The sequence below is a fragment of the Tamandua tetradactyla genome, chromosome 15 (genome assembly GCF_023851605.1).
Source record: "Tamandua tetradactyla isolate mTamTet1 chromosome 15, mTamTet1.pri, whole genome shotgun sequence".
Classification (NCBI taxonomy): domain Eukaryota; kingdom Metazoa; phylum Chordata; class Mammalia; order Pilosa; family Myrmecophagidae; genus Tamandua; species Tamandua tetradactyla.
The window spans coordinates 22,145,213-22,159,816 of NC_135341.1; the positions used below are offsets into that span (position 1 = coordinate 22,145,213).

Sequence of the window (14,604 nt, forward strand, 5' to 3'; positions counted from 1 at the left end):
AAGGACAAAGGGAGAATTCAGAAATGAATTATTAGTAAATAGTGATCTTATCTCCAGATAGTTTGAGCTATGCCTCTTCAGTTCTTAATCCTCATTTTTCTGTTTAAAACTTTTCTGGATAAATATTGATTTCATTCAACAGAAGAGCATTTAGGGAAGGGGGCGTCCTAGGGAGAACTTCCTATGTTGACTTGAAACTCCCCTCCCTACAATTTATAATTCTGTATTTACCAGAATTACAATAAAAGAAAACAAGTGAAGGCTTTCCTGTATGAGACTTGACAAGAGGTGAAGGAGCTGGAGCTGTGAGATATTTAGCAGTTTTTTTTTTTCTCTCCTGTGCAACACCTGTCAGGAGTTTCCCTACCTAAAAGATTTTTAGCACATATTCAAACTAATTCACAATATAGCCTTTTTCAAGGTGCTTTTTGGAATCAGTCAAGGAATCTGAGTCAAGTTTGATGATGTGAGACGCAATCCTTTCTGAAAGTTGAAATGAATTGTACCTGCTGTTCCTTGTCTTCAACTATGCACTTCCAGAATCTCGCTTTCTGGTTCTGAACCCTGTGCATTTCCACATTTATCCCAAGCTTCATGGTAAAGAATGTTGAACAGTGCACTCACTCAAGCAGTAATACAGCTCTGGTCTTTTTCTTTTCCCCTAGGTATTTATGGGCCATCGGTAAAAATGTCTGGAAGAGATGGAAGAAAAGGTTTTTTGTATTGGTGCAGGTAACTCTTTGAATCTAATATCACTCGTAAGAGCCATCAGTATTAAATATTTGAAAGGATTAATGTTTCGATTGAAATATAACATATAGCGTGCACAAAGTTTAAGCATTTAGCTCAGTGAATTTTTACATATTCTATATCCATGTACCCGTCATTCAGAGGAAGATAAAGAACATTTCCAGTACCTACAGGGCTCCCTTGTGCTTCTTTTCCCTTTTTAAAAATCACTTTAAAAGGGTCTGAGGGTAATTCAGTGGTAGAATTCTTGCCTGCCATGCGGGAGACCTGGGTTTGATTCCTGACCCAGGCATTCCCAAAACACAAAAAAAGCAAAACAAACAAAAATTCAACAAATGGTGCTGCAATAATGGGATATTCACATGGAAAAACAATGAAATGTGACCCCCCCCCCCGCCATACAGCATACAAAAAGAAAAAAAATCACTTTAAGATTTTAAAATGAATGCATGCTCATTATTTTTTCATTCCAACAATACAGAGGTATGTAAGTAGGAAAGTAGACCCCACCCCTGCCCAATCCCCTCTCCAATGATAGAGAGCCCCAGAGGCAGGGTAAGTAGTACCTGGTTAGGGTAGTAGAGATATTAACATGTTTTATAAAAATTTGGTATTTTTGGTATTTTTAAAAGCACTGAAATAGACATTACAAGAAAAATCAGAGCTTAGTTGGGCCTTTTACATCAATTTTGATGTTCCGTATGTTTGATGGTAGGGAAGCACTGCACTTTTTTTGGTACTGAGGGCTTCGAAAAGGTCTTAAGTGAGCTTCCAGAACTATGTTAGCCGTCTGAACTGTAGCTTTCCAGATACATAGGCAACTTTTTCACCAAAGTTAATCAACTCTTTGTGTTGTTCAATAACTTGCTTTTTCACAGAAGTCATCGCGCACATTTTTCCATGTTCACAATGTAGTCTGGCTCTAATACATGTAGAGTCTTCCTTTTTGATGGCCATCTGGACAGCCTCTGGTCTGGGGCTTTGCTACAAAGAGTGTGTGTATGCAGATACAGGTGTAGATGCAGGTATTGACATTAGTGATACATTAGTAATATAATGATAATATCTTTGTCTCTTATGGGTTTCTCTAAGAAAACAAATTACCAGAAGTATACCTGTATCTTGAAAACCTTTTTTTGTTTTACGGTTTGGTTAGTTGGTTGGTTGGACCAAGATTTTCCAGTTTTCAAAGGAATTTGCCATTGCCTCTGCAGACCATTTAAACTACAATGCAGTTTGTAAAAATTTAATTTATGCTACATTCTGAAAGACATCACAAAGTGTGTCAAATTGTAATTTAGTGACTAAAAGTGCTATATGAGTTTGTTAAGCTGCCAGAATGCAATATAGCAGAAATGGAACAGCTTTTAAAAAGGAAATTTAATAAGTTACAAGTTCACAGCTCTAAGTCCATGAGAATGTCCAAATTAAGACACCAACATGAAGTTACCTTCATTTCAAGAAAGACTGATGCCATCCGGGACACCTCCGTCAGCTGGAAGCCACGGGACTGGCATCTGCTGGTCCTCATTCCCAGTTCATTGTTCCAGCTTCTGATGCTAAGGGTTTCCTCTCTAAGCTTCTGTGGGTCTTCACTTCATTCCTCTGGAACACAGCTCTGGATCCTGGCTTGTTTAGCATCTCATAGGAAGGCACATGGCGATGTCTGTGGGGCTCTGCCCATGCCTAGGCTGCCTTCTCTGTCGGGATGCCAAATGTCAGTGCTACAGCACTGAGGCAACTGTCTCTAAGCATCTGCATCAGCTCAGAGCTTTTTCCAAAATGTTCCTTCTTTTAAAGGACTCCAGAAAACTAATCAAGACCTACCCTGAATAGGCAGAGTTTTATCTCCATCTAACCAAAAGGCCACCCCTGCAATTGGGCACATCACATCTCCATAGGATAATCTAATCAAAGGGTTTCTACCCTACAATGTTGAATCAGAATTAAAGGACGTGTTTTTTCTGGGGTAAATAATACTTTTAAACCGGCACAAGTGCTTACTGGGTGTGTTAATTATGAGTATTGATTAGTATTTAGAGCATTAATGAATCTGAAGTTTCACTACAAAGTGACTTCTTCTTAGGTCTAAATGGACCTTGAAAATGCCACTAATCCTGAGCCTCTAAGACTAGCTTCTGCAAATCTATTCAAGTCTCTGCCATGCCACTAAGTCTATCTCTGTACGGCTGTGAGCAAGAAGTAATCTTTGCTTTTATTGGCATTATGGGGTACAGAGTACCTCAAACCTTAAGAGTAAATTAGCCGGAAGAAAACTTTAGAATGATGTCCACCCCCTAATACAATCCGTGACTAAGCAATTGAAGACATTTCCACTCAAGACATGTTTTCGCAAACTATCAACTGACCAATATTTATTGAGTACTAACTTTGTTTAAGCCACTTTGAGAGGACATAGAGAAGAATTAGAAAACTGGTCTCTCACCTCAAAAGGCATCAGTTAGAGTTCTTTAGATGCAAACAGCAGAAATAGACTCTGACTAATTTAGGTAAACACATAAATATATTAGAAGACTTTCAAGCTAGTTTGTGGGATCGTTGAAAAGGCTGAGTGACCAATCCTCATAAAACAGAGCCCACAGCAGCTCTGGAAATCTGGGTGGTGGAAACCATGACATGTAGTTATAGGAAAAAATTGCTTCTGACCATTTCCTCTCCTCATGTCCTCCCCTTGAAGGTCAAACTTCAGATTGGTCCAGTTTGAGTCATATGCCCACCTCTTAGCAGGAGCAGGGCATGGCACTTTGATTGACTGTCCAGCTGCACTGTCTGCAATGTGAAATCAGGATGTCATCACTAGCAGGGAGAAGGGATGCCAGGCAGGAGGAAAAAAGAGCTGACGTCCCCTCTAAAAAGAATACAGTGTAATAGGGAAAGATGATGCATAAAAAGGGACAGTGCTGAGTTATGACGGTTCCCCCTGCTCAGTGCCTTTAGCACAGCAGCCTCTGGAAGAATCACCTTTACATATGCCTGGCCTCTCCTCATTGACTGGGAGCTGTTTCACGGCCAGTTCTGTTTCTGATTCATCTTCGTGTCACTCCTCCTGAACCCCTACACATGTACACACATGCACATCCTCTAGCTCAGTACCTGGTGTAGCATTCAGGAAGGGTGAGTGGAGGAAAGGAGGGAAAAGAAGAGAAAGAAGGAGAGCATAGGCAATGCAGCTGGCAGTTCCAAGAAAGGAAAGCCTGTGTGGCCCATAGAGTGGCCAGTGACACTCTCCCAGGGGAAGTGGACCGAGCAGCCATCTCGCCGTGACGTGGAGTCTCCCTTCACACTTTGAAGTGCCCCTTTTGTTGCTGCACTGGCTTTGTTGCTCCACTGGACAAACAGTTCCACTCTGAGAATCTTTGAAATGGTGGAGTACTTAGAGGAAGTAGCTGACCTATTACTTTTGAAGAGATCTGGAGGAGGGGGGTAGGGCAGGAGAGACTCTTTGGAAAATAACAAAAAGAAGTGTGCTGAAATTATCAGGGGAGCCACACCTGTACACCATATACTGAACCAAAAAGAGATGACATTTTTCAGGCAGTACAACTGGAACACAGATGTTTTCAGGCTTTTGCACTGTGCCTTCTACAATAGAAAGCATGAATTGCACAGTAGCTAAAAGCAAGCTCTGTGCTCACTTCTGAAAATTGTAAAAGGCGCATTCCGCCCAAAGCCCTTTCCTGGAAGAACAGGAAAAAAGAATCACAGGCCCTCGTGAGGTTTTTCAATAGTCTGTGCACAGGATTCTCATTAGCATTAAAGAGCATTGAGGGGCGTTGGGTGAATCAATTCCCCAAATGAAACCTTCTCTTTCAACCTAAATCACATTCCTTCCTTAGCACCCCTGTGGCCTGCAGGGGCAACTTTTAGCCCCGTGTCCCAGAGGTGGTGGGGGAGCCAGGGTGAGAATTCGGGTTTTCTATTCCCATTTTCGTCCTATTCACAATAATACTTTAAAGCGATTTCAGTAGCCTACATAGAAACACTGACTTATTTGGGGATTCCTCCCGTGTTTTCCTTCTCTGTTATTTAAGAGGCACTTTATGAAATGATAAAGAAAACCTCACCCCTTATGAAACACGCCAGTGCCAACAGAGTTGCAGGAGAGAGGTTCAAGGTCATCTATCCTGGCCCCAATTCAGGTGAGAGAAATATTCCCAGTTGTCTGAAGAGAAGAAGGACCTTCAAGTAGTGCCAAGCAGCGCCCAAGAGCTACATACAATGTTGAACTCAGTCATACAGACCAATGGTTTTCCGTTTCTTTGCAGTGAATCTCAAAATGCAAAAGTGAAAACAGAACTACTCTGGTTGAACTGGGAGTGGAGGAGAGGGAGCTGGGGAAAGATGCAAATTCTCTTAAGTGCTCCTCTCATCTCCCCTGGCAGCCTCAGAGGAACCTCTGTAGAGGACACTGTGAAAACCACAAAATAGAAAGTAGAATGGAGTGACTTACTGATTTTTTTTCCTTGCCATTCAAATGTTAGGTCTCTTGTAGAATGTATTTCATAGAGAGGTGGCAACACATAATTTCCAACACAATTATAAATCTCATTAGATTGAATACAAGGAAATGTGTTTGAAAAACCTAAGAGAGAGAGAACATATCTAATACCAGTCTTCCCAAAATGTTCCTTTTCACACATACTCTATCTCACGCAGAGTTGACTTTTTTGTCTAGAGGGCAGAACCATTAAAATTCTGCCTAAGTGAGATTTCCTTTTAGTGCCACTACTTTGGGGAACCAAAAGACAGATTGTAAATGGGCTTCCTACTGCGTCAGGGACAAAGGGCATCCTCAGAGGGGTGTAGACCCAAAGCAGCAATTCCCATTTTTAAGGATCAGGGCTAAAATTATTACACATATGGCTGGAGTCTGCATCTCACCTCTATTATCTTTTTCTTTTCTTTAATTAGAAAAGTTGTAGGTTTATAGAAAAATCATGTATATATGTACCAACTGTGAGGGAAGTGAAGGAGCTGCGAGGCATTTCTGTGCCACCGACTTAAGAGTTCTTATTCTCCAAGTGTGGACCTGGGCCCACAGGTAGTGTTTAAAATGAAGATTCCAAGTTCCCACCCAGAAGGTTCTAAAGTGGCTGGTCTGGAGTAGGGCCCAGGATTCAATATTTTCACAAGCACCCATGCACTGGATGCAGGTGGTCCAGGGCCACCCTTGGAGAAAGACTGCCATAAGAGATGTATTAGCTAGGGTTCTCTAGAGAAACAGAATCAACAGGGAACACTCGCAAATATAAAATTTATAAAAGTGTCTCACGTGACCGCGGGAATGCAGAGTCCAAAATCCACAGGGCAGGCTGTGAAGCCAACGACACTGATGGAGGGTCTGGACGCATTCCACAGGAGAGGCTCGCCAGCTGAAGCAGGAATAGAACCCATCTCTTCTGAATCCTCCTTAAAAGGCTTTCCATGATTAGATTAAGCATCACTCATTGCAGAAGACACTTCCCTTTGGCTGATTACAAATGGAATCAGCTGTGGATGCAGCTGACGTGATCATGATCTAATTCTATGAAATGTCCTCAAGCAACAGACAGGCCAGCACTTGCCCAACCAGACAAACAGGTACCACCACTTGGCCAAGTTGACACATGAACCTGACCATGACAAGGGCCATTGTCTCTTATCAAGTGAATGTCCCCATTCCCTTCAGGCCAGACCCTCCAGGAGTCTATGCTACCCTACAGAGCCAAGCATCAGAGGAGCCAAATAGATGATTTTGTGCACGTCATAACAAAGACTCCTCAGATGTGTTCCTTGAAATTCTAGTACATGCCTTGTGAACATGGCTTGAGACCCTAAGCCCAGGGATCAAGGGGAAATGGATCCTCAGCATCCCCATGCGAGAGTGGGGCCAAGGTAAGGACCAAGCACACAGATTACCACAGTCAGTAACTCTGATGTGACCCACCCAATGCTAATGGTTAAGGTGCCAATTCTGTAAGCTGCACATGGCAGCCTGAACTCCCACCCCCACCTCAGGTGTGTGAGGGGAGAGGTGAAGGCAGGCCCGCACATCACCCATGCCAGGCTAAAAAATCTCACCTCCATCATCTTTTTTTTTTTTAATTAGAGAAGTTGTAGGTTTACAGAAACATCATGCAGAAAATGCGGAGTTCCCACATACCCTCCGCTGCCCCATTAATTCCTTGCATTAGTGTGGCGCCTTTGTTACAATTGATGAAACAATATTATTATAATTGCACAAGTGACTATAGTCCATGGTTTACTTGAGGGTTCACTGTTTGTAACGTACGGTCGTTCTGGGTTGTTTTGTAAAAAATTTTATTCTAGTAACATATATAAAACCTAAAATTTACCCCTTTAGCCACCTTTGTTATCTTTTTATTTTAAAAGATTTCCCTTCTCTGACCAAAAATTTTCTGGAGAAAATTTGTCTGTGATTTATCTTTGGCCAAAGTATTTCTGGGGAACTTTTCCCCAATTTAGCACTATATGAGCAATAATTCACTGTGGCCTTTTTAAAGTGCCAATAATATAGACCTTACAAAATGTCCATCAAGTTGGTCTTCACAACCTCTCTGTACCACAGTGCGGACAAGTTTTGTCCCCATTTTACATAAGGAGAAAGTTGAGGCTCAGAGAGGATAAGTGGCTTATCTAAGATCAGGTGGCTCCTAAGCATTCAATGTGAAACTCCAACACTGTCTCCTGACTCCAAGCCCTTAGATGCAGCTGCTGCCCAGAGAGGTATAGGCTTATGGAATGTTCTAGAACAAGAAATGTACCTTGCCTCTGATGGAAATAATGTGGTGCCTAAATCCATACGCTCTGTTTCTGATTCCCTACAAAGAATATAATCAGTAAAAATTCTGACTGTTCCTGCTTTCAGAAAAAATCACTATGTCTGAAACACATAAGATATTGTCCGATAATATAAAATGCCTTGGAATACAGCAGGAGTCACCCAGGTTTACAATATTAATTAAGTTAACTAAGAAATGTAAGTAGTTGAGTGATTTATAACTCACTTTATAAATTTATTTATTTTATAAATAAATAAATTTATTTTATAAATAAATAAATAGATTTATAAATGAATGTTCATTTTTTCCATTCAACTTCACACCATTGCCCTATAGGGTATTTATATTGTGGTTACAAAGGGCCAAAAGTCAACCCAAATCAATGTAAGTGTTAAAAAGGTGATTATTTTATCGACGATCTAATTAAATTAGTAATTAACTGAAAAACCTTCTAGTATGGCTAGGTCCAGGGCTCAAACAATGTCTTAAAGGCTCCTTCCCTGTACATATAATCTCTGAGCTGACTTTACCCTCAGGCAGGCTCTGTTCACAAGGGATCTACTGGCAGTTCAGGGCTCACAATAGTTTAGGAACTCCAGAGAAAGAACGCTGCTTTTCCTCAAGTTCTAGCAGAGGCCCTAGTTCAGCTTTCGTTGGCCTGATATGGCCAAGTGCCCATCCCTGCACCAATCGCCTGCAGCCGAGATGTGAGGCCGGCTGGCCAGGCCTAGGGCACAGTCCCATTCACTACGCCCACCCCCACCTCCAGCTGGAGGTGCTGTTAGCGCTACACAAACCACAAGGGCTGCAAGTAGACAAGAGGTTGGTTCCCCAAGGAAAATCAGGGATTGGTTGCTCAAGGACATGAGTGCTCTGAATGCAAACCTAAGACATGTCCCACACACGCTACCATCCTCTCCATTTAAAGATAATAAAACTGTGTTCCAGAGAAGTTAATTGAGTTGCCTGGGGTCACAGAGCAGTCAGGCATCGGGAAAATCAAACCCAGTTTAGCCCCAAAGCTGTCTCACTCCACTCCACCAAAGACCTTCGCATCAGTGTCGGTCCGGAGTCTGGGGGTTAAACTTCATGGTCTTTCATTTAAAATTACATTATATTAAAAAGTATCCTTAGTCCCAAGAGCTGTGTGCTTCACATCTTAAAAATGTTCTCCATCTTTCAGATCCTTGTTCAATCAGTCACTGCTTCCTCATGAAAACTTTCTCCAGCCCCCCCCACTAGAGCTCTTTAATATTTACCAGCACTAAATTGACAGTTAGAGATGATGTGAATAATCTGTCTTCCTACTAGATATGAGAATGATGTCTGCTTTTGCATCTCTTTATATTTCCTGCAGCAAACATGGTAGATAAATATTTGTTGAATGAATGAATGTATGAATGAATCTGTCCTGAATAAAGAATTCTCTCCTACAGTGTAGGTATGTGAACCTCAGTCAAGAACCAGGGTTCAGTGAGAATCACTGCTGAGTCATTCTAAGGAAATGGAAAGATAAGGAGAGGGGATTTAGACAAAATGCATCCTATTGTTGTTTGCACATCCAGTCCTCCCTTAGATTCTGGAAGGGAAAGAAGAGAAGAGTCAAGGACAAAAAAGGACTGGCCCTCCTGTCTCACAAGTGGACTCCAGTTGCTAGATATAATCAAAACGCTGGGGTAGGCTTCAACAGCCTGGATAGTTCCTATATATTAACAGTGGTTCTCCAACTTGACTGAGAAGATGATGAAACATGTAGATTCCCGAGGCCTGCCCTAGCATGAGAGGCTGATGTGGTTAGCCTGACTCAAAGAGTCTGCATATTTATAACCCACACAACACCCCGCTCTAATATAGCTAGCCAGTCCACCCTGAGAAACATTTCCAACCTTGTCCTAATTTTTAAAAAGTGGATAGAAGTGAGCTCAGGGATTCCTTATTGAATCCCAGTCCTAGCGTTAGAAAGGGCAGCTACCTTTTAAGCAAAGCTTTGAAGACTGTAACCATCAGAAGTCGCAGAAGTCCATCCCAGGATTCCATGAGAAGGTGCTAGGAGAGGAGAATCCCAGTAATATGAAAACGGTGGTCCTTTAAACCCTTCCCTCCGAAGTGCATGTTTTGATGTCTGCTGGGCGTTTGGGAGCATTGTTTCCATTGTTCTAGTCCAGCCTTTCTGAACTAGATTTTCTGACTTCTTACTTGGATTCTAGGCTTCTAACCTGGATTCTATGGAAACAGTTCTCACTGTCTCTCCAACTTTTAACCAAAGACAGTTCAAATAGAATTCTGCTGTGACAGAGTAGTGTGCATTTTTATTATATATAGTGAATAGCTTTCACTTAGTAAAAAAAAAAGTTTAAAAATATCTCTTTAAAAGTTTTTTTAAAAAAATCAAAAAGCTTCCAAATCTTTCTATTCCCCTACTCTTTAAGCAATCTAGAAACTGAGGCACCCCAAACAACTGGTGATAAATTAGAATTATTCGGAGAGACATGACTTTGTCTCCTCTCCTCTATTTCCTAAAGTAAGTTGCTAAGGCATTAAATACTGAATTAAAATACTCCTAATAAACCTAACTCAAGTGCATTTTAGCCCAGTTTGTCAGAAATTATTTCAGCAGTACAACCAGAAGAGGGCAGCAGCACACAGAGCTCCAAGCACGAAGCAATTACAACAGGAAAAAAAAGCCAAAAGTCCAAATTGTATAGTAATAGTAAATGCATGCATCTTGAAATAACGCCTTTCCACTGTGACATTTTTCCGATCTCAAGTGAGTATCGGCAACTCTCTTTTTTTTCCCCTGGTTAGTCACTTAATATCATCTCTGGCACATTGACGTTAAATCACCACAACAGTCATTCCCGGTATATTTGCAATCACTGTCATGCTGGGAGTCGTGGGGAATCGTTATTCATGGAACTGATAACAGGTTGGAAAGGGCTTGGAGTGACATGTAAATCTGGGGAGAGAGAAACCTCCTTACTGGATCATGCAAACTCCACTTTCTGGAACCAATCAGACTCAATAAATGCCTATTCAATGGCTGATTTTGCTTTTGGGGATGGAAATATGACCAAGATATAGGACTCATTAGGCCCTTTTCTCAAAGAATTTATGATCTAGTGGGCAAAAACACCTGAAGCAAACTCGGCTACTCTCTGTTGGAATGCTAGGGCCAGGTTGTTCGCATAACTGCATGTATTGATTGTTTGCAGTGTGAATGTCACACACATGTGTAAAGCCTTTTACGGCTCAGTTAATCCCCGGGTAACAAGAGGAGGGAGGCGTTTCTATCCTCCCTATCCTACAGATGAGGACTCCGAGGCTGAGAGAGGTGACAGCCAACCAGAATTGGGATCAGACCCAGGCCTACCTTTTTAGGAGAAGAGGCTGTTGTTGGTTGTTCTTCTCATTATAAAGAATTAAAGCATCCACTTATGCATTCACCTGTGAACATACTCTTCGTGAACCAGCCTCATGTCCCTTGAAGCCCATCAAGGCCTTGCAACGTAGGAAACCAGTTCTGCAAAGCTTTCTGTTTGGGGCCAAAAAAGGCCCTCGTGACGGATAGTGGTAACAGAGCACAATGTTGTGACTGTAATTAATATTTCTGAAGGGTATACTTCAAAAATGGTTAAAATGGAAATTTTGTGTTCCTTCTGCCACCACAATGCAATTGCTTGCTGACTTGATTAACGTAGAAAAGAAAAAGAAACGCTAGTCAGGCACTCGAGCTTTCATCACGTACCAACAGATGGCAGCAGCAGATCAACCAACCACCGAAAGCATCCTCCTGGGGCCGCCCCTCGCCCAACTGGAACCCCCCACCCCCCCCCCCCCCCGACCCTCGCTGCAGGAGATTTGTGCGGGGCTGAAGAAGGCCAATTTCTTATCTCCCTTTTGTTAAAAAAAAGAAAGATGAGCTCGCTATGGAAGAGACTTTAAAATGTCCCCAGTTGGGGTCTAAGTTCACTTGGAAAAACGTCTCTTGTAATAAAGGGAACCAAGGGATGAGGGACGTGGCATCCCATTTGCCGAGACATTTGACATCCGTGGATAGTAAACATGCCTGCGAGCTCCTAGCCGGAAGCACGAGGATGCTCGCTCTCCCGCAGGCTCGGTGCAGACGAGCCCGATGTGGACATGCTGAGTGTCCGTGGTGTTCCGGCTGCGCTGCCGCTACGGGGTCCCGGAGGCGGGCCTGCAGCCATGGGACGCCAGCCCGGCCTGGGCGGTGGAAGCCCGTGTCAGGCAGGTGGTCCCTCAATCAAGCGCGAGCTGCCGCGTAGGGCCCCGGTCACGACGCCCAGGCCAGTGCGGCCTGGGGATTGCCCTGCTCTGACTGGCACCTTGCAACAGGGCGCTCATTGCTTGTGACAGGAAGTCACTTCTGCACGTGTCTGAGATGAAGGGGAGAGATCAAAGCAACCCACAGCACTCCTTTGGTGGGAGGAGGGAGCGGGAAAAAACAGAGCATGTGGACAGATGCTGAGAACTGGCCTGCAAAACATAAAATGCTAAGAAAAACGGTGATGCAGAAATACATGAGTGCCCCCTTCCTAACTTCTGGCAGGCCTCCTTTGTCTCTGGGAGAAGGCAAGCCACAGTCAGGGCCATGGTAAGGTTAGGGACCATCTATGAAATTGCTGATATACAACCAGTTCTGACTCCAAAAAATGCTATTTCATAGAGTTTGACCAAATTACCATGATAATAACATTAAGAATAATAGCTACTTACTAAGTACCAGGAACGAATTTTAAGCTCATCACACACATGAACTCATTCAGTCCTCACAGTGACGTAGACTGTGTGATTATTCCCAATCTACATATGAGGCAACAGAGAATCAGAAAGGTTCAGTTACTTGTGCAACGTCACACAGCCAGAGGTGGCAGTACCCAATTTGAACCCAGCTCCTGAGTCCAGAGCCTCTGGGAAGCCTCTGGGAATAAAACGTGTTTGAATGGGCAGGGTTTCTTGGGAAAGATCTCTTGAGGGTTTTTAGAGAACCCACCTAACAGTCTGTCTGTGTTTTCCCTCCCCAGGTCAGTCAGTACACATTTGCCATGTGCAGTTATCGAGAGAAAAAAGCAGAGCCTCAGGAACTTCTACAGCTGGATGGCTACACTGTGGATTACACCGACCCCCAGCCAGGTACTCAACCCCCTCGAGGCCTTGAACCCACGAAACTCTCCACCTTCCCAAATCAATGGGCCACTAATATTTGCTGGGCACTTACTCTGTGTGACGTGATAGGTCAATTTAGTAGGGATTCATGCATGGCCACGGCAGCCACAGTCCTAATTTGTATGGACTTTCCATTCTGGTCGATTAAATGCCATCCAAATCAAAGTCTTTGGTTTTAACACAAGGGGTCCTCTGGTTTAAAACCAGAAAATAAAGTACAGTGTATTTTTCTTTTACGTACCTGTGGCAGGGGATAGTCAAAATTACCTATGTATTCCACCTTAGAATGCTGAAAAAGAAATCCCCGAGAAAGAGCTCCTGTGTGTGAGGCTGTATGTTTCACTGTGATGTTTGGGCTTGGCAGTTCTCACAATTCTGTGTCTGAGTGAGCCTGCCCTGCACATCTGCATCTCCCAATTATAAAATCAAGAGCTAATAAGGTTAGCTAATGTTACTTTTAAAGCAGGCCCTCCACAAATGTCTCTTTTATTCCAAAGAAGTCATCAATCCAAGCCTTATATAACTAAGAGAACCACACTAAGGCAGTATTTCTTATCAATTCTACATTGCCTAAGTTGTACATCCTGCCCCCTCACACATCTCCTTCCACCCATTTTATCTCTCAAAAAATGAATAGAAATCAGTCTCAACCAACCCTCAAAATGGGTGGGGGGGAGTGCGAAATCATTTCAGCATATTAATGAACACAAGCACCAACAGCCCTCTCCCGGAGAAGTTTATTTTTATGCCAAATCTGCACAAGGAAAGCATTTCCAACCATACTGCATTATTTGGCCCAAAACCTTTTTTTCTATTCCCATATTGCTCTTCCACATGCAACAAAATACACATAAAAGAAAAACAGAGTTTGGGAGAAGATGGGGTGTTAACCTGCAAAGGTGTGGCAGGGAAGGCCCTGCGTCCAGCCCACTTAGGAAACTTAGCATTCTCAGGAGCCAAACCCAGAGTGACAAGCACCAGGCCCACCCCTCAGGTTTCCATATTTACTTTGCTCCTGCCAGCCTGGGATGCAGAGAGGGCAACATAAGGCGTGACTTAAAAGTCCTGCCTGGAAACCCTTCATACCGACTAGACCCTATGCATTTGAAGCAAACAGCATCCTGCAACATTTCATTGAAAAGACGTGGCTCCTGCATTCAGGCTCTAAGCCTCGGGACAGCCTGAGATGGTTTGTGTTCTTCTCAAATCACTAGATTCCCTTCGAAGAATGAGATTTAGTCTCTTCTTAATACCTACATCTCAAGTGTAGGTATTAAAGTAGGAGGTGAAAGGGCCAATATGAAAAGGGAAAACAATACCATCTTATGAGAGTAATTCCTTTGAAGCCAGTTTACAACTCATTTTCCTCTACGTGATTGCATCTGGTCCTCACAACAATCTCAACAAGTCTACAAGACCCAGGCTAGGGCCCCATTTTATAAAGGAACAAGCTGAGATTCTGAGAGGTTAAAGAATTGCTCCAGATTGCTCCGTGACAGAACTGGTTCTGTAGATCTAATCCACATTACCCTTTGGCATTTGCAATGCAACAGAGCTAAGTGTACAGCTATAGCAAAGCTGTAGGTGTTATTTTATAATATGGAGGCAGAGTTTTCTTGTGGTAGGGAGGACAAGAGAGGGGAGAAAGCTATTCTACCTACATGTAAAAGGAATTACCATGCACATATATTTTTAAAGCTTCTTTACTTTTTTTCACATGGATCCCGTGAGATATCATTTATAAATGTCCTTACCAAATGGAAATAATTGATTATATTCTTGAGACTAATAAGCCCCTTTTTCTCTCTGCCTATCCATGTGCCAAGTTCTATTTATTTCCAAAGTAATGTTTGATTGGAAATGG

The 14,604-nt window shown here is 42.8% G+C and overlaps 1 protein-coding gene and 1 long non-coding RNA gene across 3 annotated transcripts in view; one reads left to right on the top strand and one right to left on the bottom strand.

Annotated features, from left to right (window-relative positions):
- LOC143656976 (uncharacterized) overlaps positions 1-5,778 on the bottom strand; it is a 48,471-nt gene extending 42,693 nt beyond the window's left edge. Inside the window, exons 1-2 of the long non-coding RNA XR_013162666.1 lie at positions 5,723-5,778; positions 507-692 (exon numbers count right to left, since the gene is read on the bottom strand). This is a non-coding gene — a long non-coding RNA (uncharacterized LOC143656976). The remainder of the gene's footprint in view (positions 1-506; positions 693-5,722) is intronic.
- Positions 1-14,604, top strand: part of CADPS (calcium dependent secretion activator) — a 494,336-nt gene that overhangs the window by 322,190 nt on the left and 157,542 nt on the right. For both annotated transcript variants that reach the window (XM_077128802.1, XM_077128801.1), the window contains exons 9-10: positions 666-732; positions 12,599-12,707. In XM_077128802.1, coding sequence (XP_076984917.1) covers positions 666-732; positions 12,599-12,707 — 176 coding nt within the window. The remainder of the gene's footprint in view (positions 1-665; positions 733-12,598; positions 12,708-14,604) is intronic.